Below are 21107 nucleotides of genomic sequence, written 5' to 3' on the forward strand. Positions count from 1 at the left end.
ACACACACACAAGGCGGAAAGAAAAGTATGTCCAAGTACCACGATGATTGCAAATCCCAATTGCAGAAATCCCTTCAGTGCCATCCCGCTGTGGAGAAAGTGTCACGTCCAACACATCAGACATGTTAACTTCTTAGGGTCAAATTCTGAAAGTGTCTGATTTATGTTAAAAATAAATTATATCTGATTCTTTTCAGGTTCATGTGACGCCGGTCGGGCTGCCTCAAATGCCATCACGATTCAAGGTTTGGGGTGAGTTTCCATGCATCAGTGTCCTCGTCCAGCATGAGAGAACTGTGACCCCTCCATCTAGACAGCTGCAAAGCCACAGTCTGCAGGACCAGCAGGGCCACTTCCCAGGTCTCCCCGGGCCACCCACTCCAGGGCTGGTCTGAGAAAGCTGAGGGCAGGGCTTTCGTCCGCTGGCTGAAATCCAGGGTGCAGTGCTGGTTTGCTTCCTGGGCTCCAACCCTGGGAGAAAAGGGAAAGCTGGTTTCTAGGTTCTGTGTAATAATTCTTCACAGGCCGGGCGCGGTGGCTCAAGCCTGTAATCCCAGCACTTTGGGAGGCCGAGACGGGCGGATCACGAGGTCAGGAGATCGAGACCATCCTGGCTAACACGGTGAAACCCCGTCTCTACTAAAAAATACAAAAATCTAGCCGGGCGAGGTGGCGGGCGCCTGTAGTCCCAGCTGCTCGGGAGGCTGAGGCAGGAGAATGGCGTAAACCCGGGAGGCGGAGCTTGCAGTGAGCTGAGATCCGGCCACTGCAGTCCAGCCTGGGCGACAGAGCGAGACTCCGTCTCAAAAAAAAAAAAAAAAAAAAAAAAAATTCTTCACAAACAGATGTAAGTAGAGCTGGCCAGGGAACGAAGGGAGCTGAACGAACACACCCACCAGGGGTGGCCCAAACATAAGCGCATCCTTGGATCTCTCCTGGTGCTTGGAGCCCTCACCCACTGTACTACAGAAAGCCCAGACTGCGGAGTGACCCCAAGGGCTCCCTCACAAGGCCCCTGCAGGAGCCCTGGGAACCCCATGACGGGCCTCCCGCAGTCAAGTGCTGTCCCCAGCTCTGTGGCTACCCTGCCTGGGAGGCCGCTGCTGGAGGGTCCTCCTCCTGCTTCCAGCTCCCCTCCCTGTCGGGAAACCCATGGGCCTTCGTGGCGGGAGGGGTGCTGACCCAGGGCCGGCGGGCCCCGCCTCGTCCTGCACTGCCAGCCTCCTTCTCGGGACACCTTCCTGGGGATCCCCTCAAGTCCCTTTCCAAAACACATCCTCAGTCTAACACACAGGTGCGTGAACGTCTGAACTCCAGCGAGGAGGCTGAGACCTTTCCCACAGGATCCCTGGGCCCCACACAAAAAAGGGTTTGGATGAACATGGTCTCCACATCCAGAACATTCCATGATGGCCAAGGAGTGCAGGAACATGGAACATGCTAAGGCAGGGAGCCATTCAGGACATACAGATGACATCCGGTGCTGGGGAGTGGGGTGGGGACGGGGGATGCCAACCTGACACCCCTGATGTCCAGCCCCAAGTCTGATAACATAAGGTCTGAGTGTGTACGGCGAGGACGCAGAAACAGATCGAAATTGGATAACATAAGGTCTGAGTGTGTAAGGCGAGGACGCAGAAACAGATCGAAATGTACCTGGAGTAGGTGAGGCTCGTTAAGAGTCGCCTCCTGAGCTGAGCGTCTCTTCTGAAGCTTGCTTGCTGCCGTTTTCCCACCACCCCATCCCGCTGGCCTGGGAGGGTGAGGACTCCAGTGTGGCCTTGGCCGGCTCCCCGCAGCGCTGGGCCTGCGGCTGGTGTTCGTTCTGTTAACGAAGCCCTTGCCTGCTGTCTCCCAGCTCCCCATGCTCCCCATGCTCCCCAAGCGCAGGGTCCGTCGACACCCGCTGCTTTCCCCATGCACCGTGAGCCACAGCACACAGGAGGCCCCGAGATGCCACCTGCCGTCCTCGACAGCTGTAGATCTTCCCTCCTGTGCAGATGAGAGAGATCAGCCTACCTGCTCACAAAAGCCACCACTGGCTGGGCGTCTTAGACTGACTCTTGTCTTCTTAGAATTTCAGATAAACACGCTTCCTTCACAAATGCCGACGGTAAAGTGACGGTCACTCCACACAGCAAATGCAAGGTTGCCGTTAACGGGGTGCCCATCGCCACCAGGACAAAGCTGCAGCATTTGGTAAACTTTCCTGCAGGCCCACAGAATGTCCTAGGTCCCCCCCAAGAGCTGGGAGGGGACAGTCATGTGAGGTGCCCACATCACAGACGTGGCAGGATGGGGCGTTCACACCGGCTCGTCTGCCACCATGGTCCGGGGACGACATGGCACCGCTGCTGGAGGGACAGGCCTGCTCCTGACTCGCTGTGTGGTCTTGGGCAAGTCACTTCACTCCTCTGACCTCACCTGGAAAACAAGGAGGGCTGAACTAGGTGTTCTCCAAGGTCCCTTCCAGCTCCAACATTTTGTGCCATTTTAGATTTTTCTAAGAGCCTGTCGCTGAGAGGGGTTGAACAGCATCTTGCAAACGTCGCTGCCTCTTCCTCTCCAATCTGCCAACTCTGGGGCCGCTGCCAGCTTCCCAGCAGCCCTGGCCCCTCCCTGGTGGCCAGAGCCTTTCAGACAGGACAGGCACGTGGGGACTGGCCACTCCCCTTTTGGAAAGCCCCTCAGTGACCTCCCTCAGCCTCCTGTCCCTGGCCACACCGCCCTTCTTTTGGTTGTTCAGCAGCTGTCTCTGCCCCACCAAGACTCACCAGCTGGGAGGGCTTAGCTTAAGCATCACCCCTTGGAAGACGCCTTCTCTAGCCTACAGTCTGCGTTAGTCCCTGGTGTCCCCGCAGCCACGGCTGCACTCGCCCAGCCCAGCCTGGAAACGTGTGGAGGGAGGGCCTGGCTCTGGGTGGTCCACACAGACCCCCAGGGCCAAGGGAGTCACGCCCTCAATGTGTGCGATGAAGGTGAATGCAGGAGCCAGACGCCACCTGCCCTCCTGTCTGGGTCTCTCCCTGTCTGTGGGATTCCTGAGGGAAGGACATTCCTCAGGTCCTTCTCACTGGGGAGGTTCACCTTACCCTCCTTGGTCTCAAACCCCTCCTAAGCCAACCGTCTCCTCCCCAGGACCGCCTGATTTTGGGATCCAACAGCACCTACCTGTACGTGGGATTTCCTTCGGAGCGGGGCAGTGAGGACCTGAGCAGGTTCGATTACGACTTCTTCCAGTTGGAGAGGGCAGCCGCGGAGGGAGTCAGCACAAACTCAGTGAGCCCCTCCTGACTGCTGGCCTCTCCCGTGTGCTGATCTGACAGCAGCGATTTCACACTCTGTCTCTCTGCTTTCCTTAAGAAAATCATCATTTGTTTTGTCAAAGTCTAATGTTTACAAAATTGAATTATGATTTCCATATAGAGTGAGTACACGTTAAACATTCAACTCGTTAAATGACGAATGAGGGTAAAGATGGTTCAAAGGGGTAGAGAAGAGAGTGGGGTACACAGCAAATGAGGAAGAATGCTGAGCTAGAGAAGCCGGTGAGTGACCTCCGGCCGCCCCCAGGGGCCTGCTGGGCCTGCAGAAACAGTGGCCCAGCTCAGGAGGGGCCGGCTGGGGCCTGCTCTGGGCTGGAAGTGCATGGCCCAGAAGAACGCACAACCGAGGCCTCTGAGACGGAATCTCCCCTTCTCCTCTGAACGCAGCCCTCGGCAATACCTGAGGCTGGCCGCCCGCCGCTGCCTGTCTCCGCTGGGGATTTCACAGGCCTTCCTGCTCCTCTTCCCGCCCCGATTCACCGTGCTCCGGGTGGTTCCCCCAGAATCCAGGTGAGGCTAGAGCCCGCTGAGATCTCAGTGGTGTGCCGGCTTCCTGGAGGGGCCCAGGCTTTGCTCAGCAGCGGGACTGTGCCTGAACTTGCAGTAATGACACCGCTGGTGGAAAGTGGGCAGACCCACCAGTGTGTATGCACGAGTTCCTCCCTGTTCCCTACACCACAGTGTTTCTCTCAGAATTTCGGCAAAATACATCGATTTGAAATTCACCTCCTTGCTCTTCTGCTGCCGAAGTTCTCAACTTTTAAAAACGAACCAGGCAGGACACGGTGGCTCACGCCTGTAATCCCGGCCCTTTGGGAGGCCGAGGCGGGAGGATCACGAGGTCAGGAGTCCAAGACCATTGCAAACATTGCTGCCTCTTCCTCTCCAATCTGCCAACTCTGGGGCCCCTGCCAGCTTCCCAGCAGCCCTGGTGGCCACAGCCTTTCAGACAGGACAGGCACGTGGGGACTGGCCACTCCCCTTTTGGAAAGCCCCTCAGTGACCTCCCTCGGCCTCCTAACACGGTGAAACCCTGTCTGTACTAAAAATACAAAAAATCTAGCCAGGCGTGGTGGCGGCGCCTGTAGTCCCAGCTAGTCAAGAGGCTGAAGCAGGAGAATGGTGGGAACCCGGGAGGCGGAGCTTGCAGTGAGCTGAGATCCGGCCACTGCACTCCAGCCTGGGCCACAGAGCGAGACTCCGTCTCAAAAAAATTAAAAAAAAAAAAAAAAAAACAACGAACCAGCAAGACTCTGTCATACTAGGCCTGGAAAAGCCATCTGTTCATTGACTTTCTCTCCGAGGTTGACTGTGCTGCTGCCCTCGTGGCCCTGGTGGCACCATGAAGCTGAACCAGCCCCAGACCCTGGCTCGGACCCTAGTGAAGACTTGGGTCCCCAACAAGGCAGCAGCTGTGTGAGCAGTTTGGAGTCAGACCCCAGGGCCAAGGGCACTGTGTGCACCCACAGGCCAGGGGTCTCTAAAGAGTTGAGATTTGCTGATTAGAGTCAGTACCAGCCTGGGTTTGAGAGGGAGATTGATCCTTCCATAATTTCCACAAGCCTCTCCTTCAAGCCATCCCAAGTATAAGAAAAGCACAGGTCGCTTGCTATGCCAGCAGCAGCTCGAGGTCACCTCCAGGCCTTGTGTCTAGCCAGCCATGTCTCACCCCGCCCCACCCTCCTCCAGTCTGGAGCCACCTTGGCTCAACGACCCTGAGACCAAGAATGGTAACTGGGGGCAGAGGGTCTGCTGCCTGCGGCCAGGATGCATGGGTTGAGATAAGCAGCTACATAAGGAGAAGTCAGGCAGTGTCGTTTTCCCCTCAGTTTTTTTTAATTACATGCTTGTAATTTTAAAATGTAGATATTTGATGAGCAGCTGAACGAAGGAACAAATAAGCGTACAAATTTATTCACGGTGACTGGGCGTGGTGTCTCGTGCCTATAATTCTAGCACTTTGGGAGGCCAAGGCAGGAGGATCGCTTGAACCCAGGAGTTGAAGACCAGCCTGGGAAACAAAGTGAGACCTCATCTCTACAAAATATTTAAAAAATTAGCCAGGCATGGTGGCTTGCACCTGTAGGCCCAGCTACTCAGGAGGCTGAGATGGGAGGATTGCTTGAGTCCAGGAGGTGGAGGCTGCAATGAGCAGAGATCATGCCACTGAAGGCTAGCCTGGATGACAGAGCAAGAAAGCTAAAAAAAAAAAAAAAAAAAGAAAAAAAAAGAAAAAGAAAAAAAAAGAAAGAAAAAGAAAAAGAAATAAGAAAAAAAAAAAGGGCCTGGTATGGTGGCTTATGGCTGTACACCTCTAATTCCAGCACTTTGGGAGGCTGAGGCAGGCAGATCACCTGAGATCAGGAGTTCAAGACCAGCCTGGCCAACATGGTGAAACCCCGTCTCTACTAAAAATACAAAAATTAGCCAGGTGTGGTGGCACACACCTGTAATCCTAGCTTCTTGGGAGGCTGAGGCAGGAGAATCTCTTCAACTCGGGAGGTGGAGGTTGCAGTGAGCCGAGATGGCGCCACTGTACTCCAGCCTGGGCAACAAGAATGAAACTCTGTCTCAAAAAAAAAAAAAAAAAAAAATTATTCATGGTGGAACAAGTGACTGACTTTCACCTCCCCTGTGATTGTTGCCAGGTGCTGCGGATGGTGGAGACGGCAAGGCAGACCCCAGTGTCCTGGCTGCATTCCAGGACTACATCAAACTGATGCCGCTGGTTGCAGAAGCAAATCAAATGAGTGAAGAGCTGAAGAAGGTAATTTAGCTAGAGCCAGGAGCTGGTATGCCAGGTGCCCCTTGTGGGGCAGGGGCACCTTCTCAAGGACTCTCAGGGAACTAGCGACAGAAGCCAGACTGCCCAGCCCAGTCCCGAGCACCATTCCTTTCACCAACAGCCTACCAGGGCCATCAGGATCCCAGACCAACTCTCACTGGCCATGAGCAGGCCCTCCCAGATGGTCCTGGGGCCTCTCCGGGTCTAGGCACCCTGATGGCTGCTGTGCCACGGAGACCACCCGGGCCGGGGACAGCTCCCTGGAGACATGAGCTCCCATCGGCCGGAACCTTGTAAGAGATTTAATCAATTTGGTAGGGACTCCAAGTGTTAGTTCCAGGATATATTGGAGAAAAACTGGTGCTCTGTCCTTCCTCTTAGTGGGAAATCCAAGGGGCAAGAGTGGGACACCTTCTTAGAGAAAGTCTTATCCATTCGTTGTTTAGGAAGCTGGAGGGTGGGAGGATGAAAAAGCAATTGCAAAAGTGGTATGAGCTGTGAATGTAGGATTTTTTTTTTTTTTTTTGACAGGGTCTCACTCTGCTGTCCAGGCTGGAGTACAGTGGTGCAGTCGTGGCTCACTGCAACCTCCACTTCCCAGGTTCAAGTGATCCTCCCACCTCAGCCTCCCAAGTAGCTGGGACTACAGGCGTGCACTTCCATGCCCGGCTAATTTTTGTATTTTTAGTAGAGATGGGGTTTCGCTATGTTGCCCAGGGTGGTCTTGAACTCCTGGGCTCAAGCAATCCACTCGCCTCAGCCTCCCAAAGTGCTGGGATTACAGGTGTGAGACACTGTGCCCGGCGAATGTACAATTATTGAGTGAGAAGTGTTTCTTTTACCAGGGACTTAACATGGAATTGAAGGTGAAGAATTTGGCATCATCAGATTCCAAGGGCTATGACCTACAGAAGGAGGTCTTGGTGAAGGTGACGCACCACGGGACTCACGAGGTGAGGCCCCACAGGGACGGGACTCGGGAGGGGAGGGTCCGCGGGGACGGGACTCGGGGCGGGGGGAGGGTCCGGGGGGAGGGGACTGGGGGGGGAGGATCCGCGGGGACGGGACTTGGGGGGAGGATCCGCCGGGACGGGACTGGGGGGGTTGGATCCGCGGTTACCTTTACCAGCTGCAGCCTCCGGAGACCCAGTCAAGGGCAAAACGTATTCCAAGTGTGAGCTGGAGCTCTGGGGAACAGGGGGATCCACTCTCCCGTTCCCTGTCCTGGGTCCTCCCTCACAGCACCAGCCATTCCCTGTCCTGGACCCTCCCTGGCAGCACCAGCTCCTGGGAGCTTCCGAACCTACCCTGCACTGAGCATCTGTTCATGCTGAATATGACTCAAAGGCTTTGGTACCAGAAGGGGGCCTGGTAGTGGTGTCTGTGCATGTACGTGTGTGTGTGTACATGTGCACGCGGGAGCACAGACTGCCTGTGTGCAGCAATGAGAAAAGCCACCCTCCTAGGTGCTCCAGAAAAGGCCGTTTCACCAGCTGCACTGGCTGATCCACTGGACCTTACTGTCAGGAAGGTCAGTTTTAGAAACTGAAGACCCTGCTTCCTCTCCCTCCGCCTCAGAGGAGGAAACAGAAAATGCAGGCCCGTCTTGCAGTGCCCCTTGCGCACATCAGGCCCCTGGAGCAGCCCTCAGGCTTCGGGCTCCAGCACACTCAGCCGTAGCCCTGCCAGGCTGCTCCCTCCCTGCTCAGCAACTGGAGCTTCACTTTTCTGCTCCTCTGCTCATTGCCCGAAAATTGCCAAAATGTTCTGGGCCAAGACTGATTTTTGTAAAGCTTTTAAAAATTGTGAAATGAAATATGTGTGTCCGTGCCATGTGGTCAGCACCTGTGCACCCACCACCTTGTCCATGGGAGTTTCGCCCTCCAGATGCTGGGGCTGGGCTGCCAAGATCCTGCCCCAGGGAGGAAACCGAGCAAGGATCCTCCTGGAGCCCAGGTCGTCAGAGACTGGCCCCTTTCCTGCAGGTCTGTGTGATGTCAGACACTGGGGAGTCAGGCTGGACTTCTCTGCCATGTTCTGTGGGGCCCTGGGAGGGGATCCCTCAGTGTGTTTGTACTTTGCATTTTTCTTTTTTTTCCAGCAAAGGCCACTGGGGCAAAGTGGCTCTGGTGCCCCGATATTCCACGTGCCTCTTTTGGGCCAGGCTTTCCCCTAGAATTTGGCTTGGCAGTTTCCTGTCTCGTCAGACCTTGTTTTAAGAAAATTTGTAATTCTAAAAAATCCTTTTCTATGCTATTCTATTTTGTATTATAGTCTAAGATAGTTCGAAAAATAGCCTTTTAAACTATTGCTAGCAGAAGAGTTACTGAGTGCACATGAAGGCATTTGTGAGCTCCTGCTTGTCATCACCAGAAACAGGACAGGCGACGGAGTTTTCACACTATCATTGGGAGAATTGTATGGGAGGGCTGAGGGCCTGGATTCAGGTGAAATGTCATTTTCCTTCAGCCTAGCATCCTGTCACTGGGACAGGCAGCTGTTTGATAGGACTGTCACTGGGACAGGCAGCTGTTTGATAGGACTGTCACTGGGACAGGCAGCTGTTTGATAGGACTGTCACTGGGACAGGCAGCTGTTTGATAGGACTGTCACTGGGACAGGCAGCTGTTTGATAGGACTGTCACTGGGACAGGCAGCTGTTTGATAGGACTGTCACTGGGACAGGCAGCTCTTTGATAGGACTGCTTCTGCTTAAACACACCAGGTTCTCTGTTAAGGGGTTGTACAGTTTGGTTTTTTTTCCATTTTTCTCATGAAGGTATGAATCTTACCAATCTGTCATCCTCAAGACTGTTCATTTTTACATTAAAACAAGTAAGATTAGGCCCGGCACGGTGATTCCCATCTGTAATCCCAGGATTTGGGGAGGCCAAGGTGGGTGGACGTCTTGAGCTCAGGAGTTTGAGACCAGCTTGGGCAACATGGTGAAACCCCATCTCTACAAAAAATACAAAATTAGCTGAGTATGGTGGTGAGCACCTGTAGTCCCCGCTACTGGGGAGGCTGAGGTAGGAGAATCACCTGAGCCTGAGGAGGTCGAGGCTACAGTGAGCTGTGATCATGCCACTACACTCCAGCCTGGGTGACAGAGCGAGACCCTGTCTCAAAAAAACAAGCTTAGTGCCAGTGACCTGTCCTCAGATGAAGCCCTGCTTTCCTCAGGAGGCTTCTGGAAGGCTGTAGTCTGGGGCTCTTGTGACACGGTGTGTAGATGGAAGCTTCTGGAAGCCTGTAGCGTGGGGGTCTCTTGCGACATGGTATGTAGATGTGGGCAGTGCATGTGAGACAGGTACTTCTGAAGACTAGAAGACCAGCAGAGACAGCTGTGGGTCCCAGCTAGACACACGAATGGTACTTTGCTGGCTGATCATGTACGTGTTCACCTATCCTCCCCGCTGACCGTGTGGACGGCGACTGCTGCTGCAGCTCTCAGGGAGGACGCAGTGTTGTGCAACTGTTGGAGTCACACATCACAGACAAGCCCAGGAGCAAACCAGGGCTGTGTGAGGGTTGGGGAGGGTTTTCTGACTGGCATGCTGCCAGCTTGTGGTTACTTTTCAGCAGTATTCACCCAACAGCTGTTGGCTCTGGTGAGCAGCACATCCCACCAGGGAACTCTGAGTCAGGCCTGCAGAGCCCACCCGGGAGCGGGCGGGGGTCAGCATGGCCTTGCAGCCTGGCCCGGAGCCTCGCTGACCTGTTTCCTCCTCAGGCCAAGGATGATATGCAATTTTAACTGACACCAGGCCTGTGGTCTGATATCCACAGGTAATGAGGCAGTGAATTCATTTATTATCTAGATTCCCATGATCTTAGTTCCCTAAAGTCTTTAAGAAAAAGCAGAATAAGGCGGTGCAGTGGCGCACGCCTGCAGTCCAGCTACTCCGAGGCTGAAGCAGGAGGCCCGCCTGAGCCCAGGAGCTCGAGGCTGCAGTGAGTTAAGCTTGGGCCACCGCACTCCAGCCTGGGTGACAGAGTGAGATCACGTATTAAAAAGAAAAACACACGAACAGAAAAACCACAATGACTAGAACTCCCGTTGTTCCCTGCTGCGCCACATTCTTTTCTTTTCTTTTTTTGAGACGGAGTCTCTCTCTTTTGCCCAGGCTGGAGTGCAGTGGCGCGATCTCGGCTCACTGCAAGCTCCGCCTCCCGGGTTCATGCCATTCCCCTGCCTCCACCTCCCAAGTAGCTGAGACTGCAGGTGCCCGCCACCACAGCCGGCTAACTTTTTGTATTTTTAGTAGTGACGGGGTTTCACCATGTTAGCCAGGATGGTCTCGATCTCCTGACCTCGTGATCCGCCCTGCCTCTCGTGATCCTAGACTGCCTCTAGGAGAGTACTATGGTTCTTCACTTTGAGGCCAACAGAAAAAGATGCAATCTGTTTTCAGAGTCCTGAGAATGTCCTTTCTATGAAGAGACATCATACATAGAATGACTTATCTGTTGATTTTTGCTTTTGCTTTTCAAGTTGCCCAGAAAAGGAGTTCCTAGTTTTACCTGACATTTATGGTCTAAAAATTACCTACCTGGAATCCCTTATACTGTGGCTTCAGGTTTTGTCCCCTCTCCAGACCCAGTGTTGACAGAGGCTCTGTCCCTCACCCAGTAAGGAGGAAGACAGTGGCAGGCTGTTGTCCTGGATCTGCTGCGCACTGGGTGTGAACCCCTGAACAGGGAAGGACACTTGCTTGGGTCTCTGCAGAATGAAGCTCAGCATGCCTGTCATGCTGGGCCGGGAGGGCTGTGGGAGTGTCTCCTGTGCGTGTGGATGTGTGCCCGTGTGCACACCAATCACGGCAGGGGAGCCACCTCTCAGCTCTTCTCCAGACTAATACCCCTGCATCATCTTCCATGGTTGCTGTTAATGAATGACCAGGCTCATTAAATGACACAAACTTACTACCTTATTGTTCTACGCGAGAAGTCCAAATTGGGTCTCACTGGGCTAAAAGCAAGGTGTCGACAGGGCTATACTGCTTTCCGGGCCTGAGGAAGAGAATCCGTTTCCCAGCCCTTTCCAGCTTTTAGAGGCCACCTCCCTCCATCTTCAAAGCCGCCACATGGCCTCTCTCTGACCCCGCAGGCACTGTCATCTCTCTTTCTGACCCTCTCTTATGCCTCTCTCGGCCACACTGAAGACCCTTGTGATTTCACTGGGGCCACCTGGATACTCCAGGCTAATCTCCGTATTTGAAGGTCAGCTGATGACAAACCTTAATTTCCGTTTGCTGTGTAAAGTAATATATTCACAGGTTCTGGGGATTAGGACTTGGGCATCTTTGAGGACCATTCTGCACATCACGAGCCCAAACCTTCGTTTCTCCTGAGAGGGTCTGTTTTCTGACCCCTTCATCATCTCCTCTAAGTCATTTCCTAGGCTCAAGCGATGCTGAAGCAACAGGTCCAGGAACGAATATGGTATTCTTGACGTCAGCAAAGCTAAGTTTGTAGAGAGTGGGATGTGGCCATGAGTACCTCAAACCCAGTCAATGGAGGGAGCGTGCTGGCAGAAATCAGAGTGATGAATTGTTAAGAGCAGCAGATGAAATCAAACACTGGTGACATACCTCTGTGTTTCCAGGTGTGGATATGGTCAAAAGCCAAGTTCATCAATAGGAAATTCCTAATGGAGGAACTTTACCAGCGCTTTCTAGATGGAGATAACAGCCCTGTGGCTCCAGAAGACGCCCCTTTCTGGGATCCTGTCGAGGTCATCCACTTGGGCTCAGCTCGCGTCTGGCTCCAGTCGCTGGCCTACTGCATGAAGCTGGAGGAGCAAGTGGAGTTTCTGAACTGTGACGGGCTGGAGGAGGCGGTGCTGCACATCTGCATAGCGCCCTGCTCCCCGACAGGACAGTGAGTGTCTCCTTCCCCTGCCTACTTCTGGGTCAGTCACACACGGAAAATCCGGAGCAAGCCTGAGTTCTCCTGACGGGTGGTCAACTTGGTACCCTGAACAGGTCATTCATAAGACAAACGAAAGAGCTCATTCATTCACCATTTGGCCTCAACAGATTTGATTTTTGCTATCCCCTGGGGACCTAAGGAATGAGGAGGACATCTAGCAAAGAGGCAGGTGTAGTAGAAAGAGTCCTGGACAAAACCGAAAGAGCTGGGTGGGTTCCAAACAATGGACCCTCAGGAGAGAAGCCAGGTGGACTGTGGGGCCTCCCCAGCCACACTCCCCTCCTGGCCCTGTGGGCCTGGCATCTGCCGCACGGGACGCTTTCCCATGCTGAAGTCCCAACCTGCTTCAGGAGCCAGAAGTAGAAGCTGATTTTCCAGCTCAGCCCTTTTCTTGAGGTAGGGACTGTGAAGCCTGACCTCATTCTGTGCTGTCACCTGACCTTTCTGTGGGCACAGGCTTGTTCTGAGCTATCAGCTCTGTCCTACACATTGCCTCCTTACCCTTTACTGTCCTTTCTGGATACTCATCTGTTTTCCCTCTTTAGGCCACAGGTAGTTTTTACAAAAGCTAAAGTCTTTGAGCAATCCTAAGCCAAGAGGCCGGCGGGGCGTGGTCTGGGTGCCAGGGCCCTCACAGGCACTCAGTGCAACCTTTCCATCTTTCTGAAGAAGAAATCAGCTCAAGAAGAGAACCTCAAGCTTCCATGACCAAGAAACCAAGCTGCCCAACAACTCACTGCCTTTACCCCAAGCAGCGCTCTGATCACACATTGTATTTCCTGTTGCAAATTAATGAATTTAATTGGAAAGGTTTCAGACTTTGTGAGCCTGGTTGATAGGACAGCAGTCCCTTGTTGGAAAGCTGTCCACGTCAGTGTCTGAGCTTGTAGGCCTGGGGTTCTCTCTTGACTATAAAGAAACAGAGGAAAAGGAAAATGACAACCGGAGAGGCTGCATCTGGGCGGCCGCTGGCTTTCCCACTCTGTCCCACTGTGGACCTACCTAAGTCTTCGGTGTGAGTTTAGCATCCACATCTGTGTACATCTATCGCATGAGACTGTCTTCCTTTTCCTCCCGGCAGGGAGATCCTTCGGAAGCCTGGTCTTACTTTGACGTGCCAGGGTAACGGGCTCTTGTTTAGTGCCTCTTGCATGCATGAATGAACTCTACTGTTGGTGATATTAACTATCCTGTCTTCAGTGAAATTAGCTCTCTCTTAAGGATTCTGTTTAATCCCCTTAACATCACAGTCTTAACTTGCTCGGACCCAGCCTAACCCAAGGTCAACGTTCACCTCTTCTGTTTGTAGAACGCATGGCGAGGAGGATGTGGTTATCGACCCTTTGGAGCTGCTAGGCAAGAGGATGGATTTTCAGATTCACATTGTCCGGTGTCTTGGTGTCAGCTGGATGAAGGAAGATGCAAAGCGGGGCATTCAGATAGGGTGCCAGCCTGCACCGCGGAACAGAGCCACACACGCCATCTGCCATGTGGCCCCTGGGGGAGGCAGCCCAGTCTTCCTTCAAGTTTTAAAAATGAGCTTATCACAAAGTTTTCTTAAGTTTCTGTTTAACTTTAAGATGACTATTTCCTCATCTATTTAATAGAGAAGTTTCTCTGTTTAAAATGACTATTTCCCTCATAGTTTCTCTGTTTAACTTTAAGATGACTATTTCCCTCATAGTTTCTCTGTTTAACTTTAAGTGACTATTTCCCATCTATTTAATAGAGGGGCCACATGCCTCTCCAGGTCTCTGGCCTGTGGTCAGTGTGTACTGAACTTTTTTTTTTTTTTTTTTTTTTTTTTTTGAGATGGAGTCTCGCTCTGTCGCCCAAGCTGGAGTGCAGTGGCCGGATCTCAGCTCACTGCAAGCTCCGCCGCCCGAGTTTACGCCATTCTCCTGCCTCAGCCTCCCGAGTAGCTGGGACTACAGGCGACTGCCACCTCGCCCGGCTAGTTTTTTTTGTATTTTTTTAGTAGAGACGGGGTTTCACCGTGTTAGCCAGGATGGTCTTGATCTCCTGACCTCGTGATCCGCCCGTCTCGGCCTCCCAAAGTGCTGGGATTACAGGCTTGAGCCACCGCGCCCGGCCTTGTACTGAACTTTCTACTGAACTTTTTACTGAAGCAGAAATTCTAATTATCAGAAAGAATATCCAGTAAAACCGTATTATCTAAGCAAAACAGTTTTTGGGTTTTAGTTGGAAACAAAAGGACCGTATTATGATATGGCAGAAGCATCAGATATGCTTAAACAAACTAGGCTAAAGGATATTGAAAGATAATGCAGGCCAGGTGCGGTGGCTCATGCCTGTAATCCCAGCACTTTGGGAGGCTGAGGCTGGCGGATCACTTGAGGTCAGGAGTTTGAGACCAGCCTGCCAACATGGTGAAACCCCTGCTCTACTAAAAATAGAAAAATTAACCAGGCGCAGTGGCATATGCCTGTAATCCCAGCTACTTGGGAGGCTAAGGCAGGAGAATCGCTTGAACCCCAGAGGGAGAGGTTGCAGTCAGCTGAGATCACTCCAGCCTGGGCAACAGAGTGAGACTCCACCAAGAAAGAAAAGGGGAGGGGAGGGGAGGGGGAGAAAAGAGAGGAGAGGAAGAGAGAAAGAGAGGAAGAGAGGGAGAGAGAGAGAGAGAGAAAGAGAGACAGAGAAAGAGAAAGAGAGAAAGAGAGAGAGAGAGGGAGAGAGAGAGAGAGACAGAGAAAGAAAGAGACAGAGAAAGAGAAAGAGATAGAAAGAAAGAAAGAGACAGAGAGAGAGATAAAGAGAGAAAGAGACAGAGAAAGAGAGAGAAAGAGAGAGAGAGAAAGGGAAAGAGAGACAAAGAGAGACAGAGAAAGAGAGATAGAGAGAAAGACAGAGAAAGAAAGAAAAGAGACAGAGAAAGAGACAGAGAAAGAGAGAGAAAGAAAGAGAAAGAGAGAGAGAAAGGGAGAGAAAGAGACAGAAAGAGAGAGAGAGAGAAAGCGAAAGAGAGAGAGAGAGAGAAAGAGAGAGAAAGAGAGAGAGAAAGAAAGGAAGAAAAGGCAATAAAGGGAGACTCTGAAGAACAAAAACCAAATCACTGCCTCACATGGAAAATTAACCATTTTTGATTATCTAAGTAGAAGGGATTTATTGAAATCCATTTTGTTTGTTTTTTGTTTTTGAGACAGAGTATTGCTCTGTCGCCCAGGCTGGAGTGCAGTGGAGTGCAGCAATCTCAGCTCACTGCAACCTCCGCCTCCTGGGCTCAGCCTCCTGAGTAGCTGGAACTACAGGCATGCACCACCACACCTACCGAATTTTTGTATTTTTTTACAGAGATGGTGTTTTACCATGTTGCCCTGGTATTCCTGAGCTCCTGGGCTGAATTCCTGGGCTCAAGCAATCTGCCTGCCTCAGCCTCCCAAAATGCTGAGATTACAGGCATAAGCCATTGCGCCCAGTCTGGCCTTTTAAAAATTTTATTATTATCTACATAGTGATGATATCCATGTTGAACAAGGTGCTGGAGGTTGATAAACATGAAAATCAATCACAGGTCATCTTTTATCTGACACATGGGCTGTAAATCTTTGGCTCATCTGTCCCTTTTCTTTACAAATGTGTCCCTTCTGGTTTTAAATTTTATGTTCTTCTCAGGTACAGAATTTACGACCTTCCAAACACTATCTATACCAAACCTGTATGGAAAAGTGTGAATCCACAAATTGAAGAGACTGTCCAATTTGCAGCCTTAACTGCATCTCAGGAGTTTCTGAATTATCTGCAGACAAATGCCCTTATTGTTGACCTATGGGGCCTTCAAGGTACCTTGCTCACGTATTCTTTCATCAGATATACCATACACTGAGGGCTGCAGAAGAGGCAGAGGAGCGAGGCAGTCAGGGTCCTAACAGCGGTGGGCCAGAGCCATCTGTTCCCCTGGGCTCCCGGGCTCTCGTCCAGCAGGGTGGTTACTTTAACAACTTCTCACACGACACTGGAGCTGGGCGACTGGGATGTTTCTTTCTTTGACTGTGTGTCTCCCCACTACAGAAGGCTGCACCGTCCCCACTACAGAAGGCTGCACCGAGCTGAGCTGCTCTCATGGTCACAGGTGAAGGCCACATCCTGGTAGACACCAAGAAAATTTCCACTGTGAAGGATCCAAGCCAGGTGTGTACGTATGACATTAAAATGGGCATCCCAGGTGGCTAGAAAATCTCTGACAGCTGCTTGACGTTCCTTCCCCCTTAACAAACGTTTTCTTTATTTACTCCTGTGTACCCTGAGGTGCTTAAACCCTGCTCACCATACACACACCCCCGTCCCATTTGATTTTCCCATGGTAGCAAACATTGCTGGTCTCAAAGGATATGCAGATGATACAGCAAAAGATGAAACTGACATGTTTTCTCGTAGGCGGCCTCAGACCAGACACCAGAACTTTATCTGAAGCTGCTCAAGCTAGAGCAGGAGACAGAGCTGCTCAGGAACATCAACAGAGCCCTGAGAGAGGAGAACATGCTTCTCAAAGAATCACTTGCGAAAACTGCTTCTGGGCAAGGTGGGAGACTGCTCCAGGCTTGGCTGTTTAGCTTATCCCTTGCCTCCTACAGTTGGGATGTGTATTTGTCTTTTAATAAACAAACTTTTAAATGAGTTAATTCACATCTTGTTTCATAAACAGAAAATGCAGGACACTTCTTTTCTTCTGCCCTGTGAGATTTCTCATTTCCCTTGGATGGATCCAAACTGGTGCCTGATAAATGCTGATGTAGTAGAATGTCACCAAAATAAATAAATATAGAGATGCCCAAAGAAAGAGATCCATACATCAACGCTGCCTTTTCTTTCCGCCTCAGCCCGGAAGCCTTCCGACACTCTGAAGGTCAGCGGGATGACTGCGCAACTGCCCTCCGCCAGGGACACGAGTCGAATGTGCACACAGCAAGCTGGCTCCGACCGAGAACTCGCCCAGGCTCTGAAGGTGTTCTACCAAAGCATGAACACGGCAAGAGGGCAGCTTTTCAGACTGAGACAGTATAAACCTCCTGTAAGTAACTGGAATCCTGGGAGCACGCAGAATTTCTTTCCATCCAATTTAGACATTTGATGTAACTGTACTTCCTGAGCTTGGAGATGTGTGTGCTGATGCAGAAGAGCAAGGCCAGGGGGCCTTGCTTGACCTGCTCTGTGAGCGCGAATCTACCGCCCTCTCAGGCCGCCATCCGTCTCTGCTCTGACCTTTTTATTTTAGTGCCACATCCGGCTGCTTCCATGCAACCATGTCACTGCATGATTGAAATCCATTCACTTTACAATACAATATACAGACTACCCTGTTCGGTTTATCATTATAAAACCAAGTGTAATTCATTAAGAGACTACAAGATAAAATAATTTGATGACTTCAACAGATGCAGAAAAAACATGTGACCAAATTAAACATCTTATGACAATAAAAATTCTTGGCAAACTAGGAATAAAATGGACATTCCTCAATCTGATAAAGGCAATCTTAAGACAAACACACAGTGGACAAAATGCTTAGTGATGAATGACTGAAAGCATTTCCTTTCAGATCAAGAGGTCAGGAACGCCAGCTTTCTTGACATCTGTCCTTTAGGTTCTAACCAGTGCAGTAAGGCAAGAAATACAAAGTATGATTGGAAAGGGAAAGAAAAGTAATTACAATAATAGCATACACTTACGTAACACTAAGTGCTTTACATTTACTGACTCGATTCTCGCAGCAACTCTATGAGGCAGGTACTATTATTCACCTTATTTTACAGTTCATGGAACATGTTTAAAGACACATCACTCATCTGTGGCAGGGCTGAGGTCCAGACCCCAGTTCCCGAGTCTATACTCTCCCACCACACTGCGCTGCCTCTAGTATTATCCCAGATGACATGCTTGTATAGACAGAAAATCCCCAAGAATTTATAAATGAATTACAAAGTTGCTGGATACAAAAATCAAGATTTAAAAATTAACTGTATTTGAATATAACAGCAGCAAGCAGAAAATTACTTTTAAAATAAAAGACACCATTGATAACTGCATCAAATATATGGAATACTTAGGCCTATAGCTGACATTAAATATGTAAGAGTTGTATGGAGAAAATTTTAAAACTTATTTGAGAGATGTTTGAAAGGATATAAATAGATAGAGAAATTGACATCTCTCTGTGGTTTGGAAGATTTGTTACTGTACATCTGTCAACTCTCCCCCAAGAGTCAGTGTAATTCCAATGAAATGTAATATAACCTAACAAGATAATTCTATAATTTGTATGGAACTGCAAAAGCAAAACCTAGCCAGGATGAGAGCAGACCCAAGAAGAGGACAGAAACACTTGCCCTACCTGACATCAACACTTCATTTCAATGCCACTGTAACAGAGGCAGTAAGGTATGGTGTTGGCCCAAAGATAGATAAATCACCAAAGAAAAAGAACAGAAACTCAGAAACAGATTTATTCAGGACTACAGACTTGATATACAAGCAAGAGGAACTGCAAATCAATGTGGCAAGGATGGACTTTTCAATAAACAGTGCTAGGGGAATTAGGAATATGTATGGGGAAAAATGAAACTGGATTCCTATCTAAAACTACCCCAGAAATCAATTTCAGGTGAGAATTAAAGAGCTAAATTTGGAAGGCACAACCCTAATGCTTTTATTTATTTATTTACTTATTTATTTAAGTATTTTAAAAATAGAGATGGGGTCTTGTTATGTTGCCCAGGCTGGTCTCGAACTCCTAGCTTCAAGCGATCCTCCAGCCTCAGCCTCCCAAAGTGCTGGAATTACAGGCATCAGCCACCATGCCCTGCCTCTAATACTTTCAGAAGATACTTTAAGAGGTTGTCTTTACCACCTCACAGTGGAAAAGGACTTCTTTTTTTTATTTTTTTTTGAGACGGAGTCTCGCTCTGTCACCCAGGCTGGAGTGCAGTGGCCAGATCTCAGCTCACTGCAAGCTCCGCTTCCCGGGTTTACGCCATTCTCCTGCCTCAGCCTCCCGAGTAGCTGGGACTACAGGCGCCCGCCACCTCGCCCGGCTAATTTTTTTGTATTTTTTAGTAGAGACGGGGTTTCACCGGGTTAGCCAGGATGGTCTCGATCTCCTGACCTCGTGATCCGCCCATCTCGGCCTCCCAAAGTGCTGGGATTACAGGCTTGAGGGAAAAGGATTTCTTATGCATCACACACACACACACACACACACACACACACACACACACACACCCCTAGCTTTAAAGAGGGAGACTGGTAAGTTCAGCTAAATTAATATGGTGAACTTTGTCCATCAAAAGACACCAAATGAAAGAGCCAGAAGGAATGGGAAAAGTTCTTTGTAACACATTTAACATAGAATGAACTAATATCCAAAATAAAGAACTACTACTACCCAAAAAGAAAAATAGACAACCCAGTAGAAAAAAAAAACGGTCAAAAGATTTGAACAGGAACATCACCAAAGAGGAGATTAAAAATGCCAATCAATACATGGAAAAGTGCTTCATCACATTAAGAGTTTGGAAAATACTAACTGATACCACCATGAGATACCATTATTAACCTTCCATACTGGCAAAAACTGAAAAGCCTGACAATATCAAGTTGTGGTGAAGACATGAAGTAACGGAAACTCTCACGTATGGCTGAGAGGAGTATAAACTGGCACAACCATTTGAAAATTATTTGGCATTTACTTATTAAAAGCTGAAGATACTAGAACCTAGAAGGCCTGGCAGCTTCAGCAGCATCTAGGAGCTTGTCAGAAATGCAAATTCCAGGGCCCCACCCCAGACCTACTGAATCAGAATCTCTGGGTGTGAGGCCTGGTAACGTGTGTTTCAACAAACCCTCTCCATGATTCTGCCTTCAAGTTGGAGAACCTGCTGCACTGAGGCATCTGGCGTATGAAATACGCTCACTCTGTCAGACACGTCTAGGACGGCACTAGTTACACAGCATTCTTGAAAGAACAGAGAAAATAGTTCTTCAGATCACTTCTGTTCTGTGGTTCAGATGAGGGGCCAGTTGAAAAACACGACCGCAATCTTAGTTCATGTGCACTGCTGTTCTAAAGCCCTCTTCCATAGTAGCCCCAAACGGGAAACATCCCTAATATACGTTCACAGAAGGCGGTAAACGTCGGCCCCTCTATGCTATGTAACACTACAGTGCCATGAAAATAATGAACAACAGCCACAGGCAACACGAACAGTGTCCCAATAGTGATGGAAACCAAGTTATGAAAGATGACATCCAGTGCGATTCTATAAACATCCAAAGAGGGCAAAATAGACTGTTCAGGGATATACTCCAGGTGGCAAAACTACTGAGAAAGGCTAGAAAACGGGGACCACACAAGTCAAGCTGGCAGCTGCTTCTGGGACGGGGAGGAGGTGACAGGAGGCGTTCCAGGCAGTGGGCTCTCTAGCGCAGGTGTGTTCACTTCATGCCGGTCAATACATTTAGGGTACTTTTCTGGTCTACGTATCTCACAATAAAAAAGAATAACTGGTTAAATGAAAGACCCCATAAACAGAGTTTCAAATAAACCACAGCCTGGAAAATATATTAGTATTATTTAGCAAGCATTAGTATTCAGAACAAACAATTACTTTTAAGATAACAAAAAAAAGATAATATGTTGGAAAGCACATTAGAAAAAATCGGCAAAGGATTTGAACAGGCATTTCGCTAATACTCAGGGAAACAGAAACTGAATCCCAGTGCCGCGTCATACTACCTGCTCTCTGCCGTTCTCATCTGCAGCCAGTGCGGTGCCATCTCCTCCACCATCTGTCTCCAGGACTCTGCCCCAGGCCATCCCCAGTTCTCAGGGGCACTTGTTCCACTGGTCAGGGGAAGCACTGGCAAAACCCTACCAATGGGAGAGCTCCCACATCCACTGGCTCCTTAAGACTCCTTTAGTACTCCTTTGACAGTGTAAAACACTATGTAAGTAACATTCCAACTGAAAATATCTGAATTACCTCGCTCGTTTTCCCTACTGGCAGTAACTTAGGGTCATCTGAAACACAGCCGCTCCGAGGTGA

At 50.0% G+C, this 21107-nt stretch overlaps 1 protein-coding gene across 1 annotated transcript in view; it reads left to right on the top strand.

Moving 5' to 3' along the window:
- The window catches only part of LOC105474800 (kinesin-like protein KIF28P), a 55045-nt gene that overhangs the window by 32687 nt on the left and 1251 nt on the right, over positions 1–21107 (top strand). The window contains 11 exon segments of the mRNA XM_071068413.1: positions 2070–2199; positions 3139–3283; positions 5975–6093; positions 6957–7064; positions 11720–11994; positions 13355–13489; positions 15682–15848; positions 16102–16123; positions 16125–16197; positions 16444–16588; positions 16887–17077. Coding sequence (XP_070924514.1) covers positions 2070–2199; positions 3139–3283; positions 5975–6093; positions 6957–7064; positions 11720–11994; positions 13355–13489; positions 15682–15848; positions 16102–16123; positions 16125–16197; positions 16444–16588; positions 16887–17077 — 1510 coding nt within the window.

This window comes from Macaca nemestrina, chromosome 1 (genome assembly GCF_043159975.1).
Source record: "Macaca nemestrina isolate mMacNem1 chromosome 1, mMacNem.hap1, whole genome shotgun sequence".
Classification (NCBI taxonomy): Eukaryota; Metazoa; Chordata; class Mammalia; order Primates; family Cercopithecidae; genus Macaca; species Macaca nemestrina.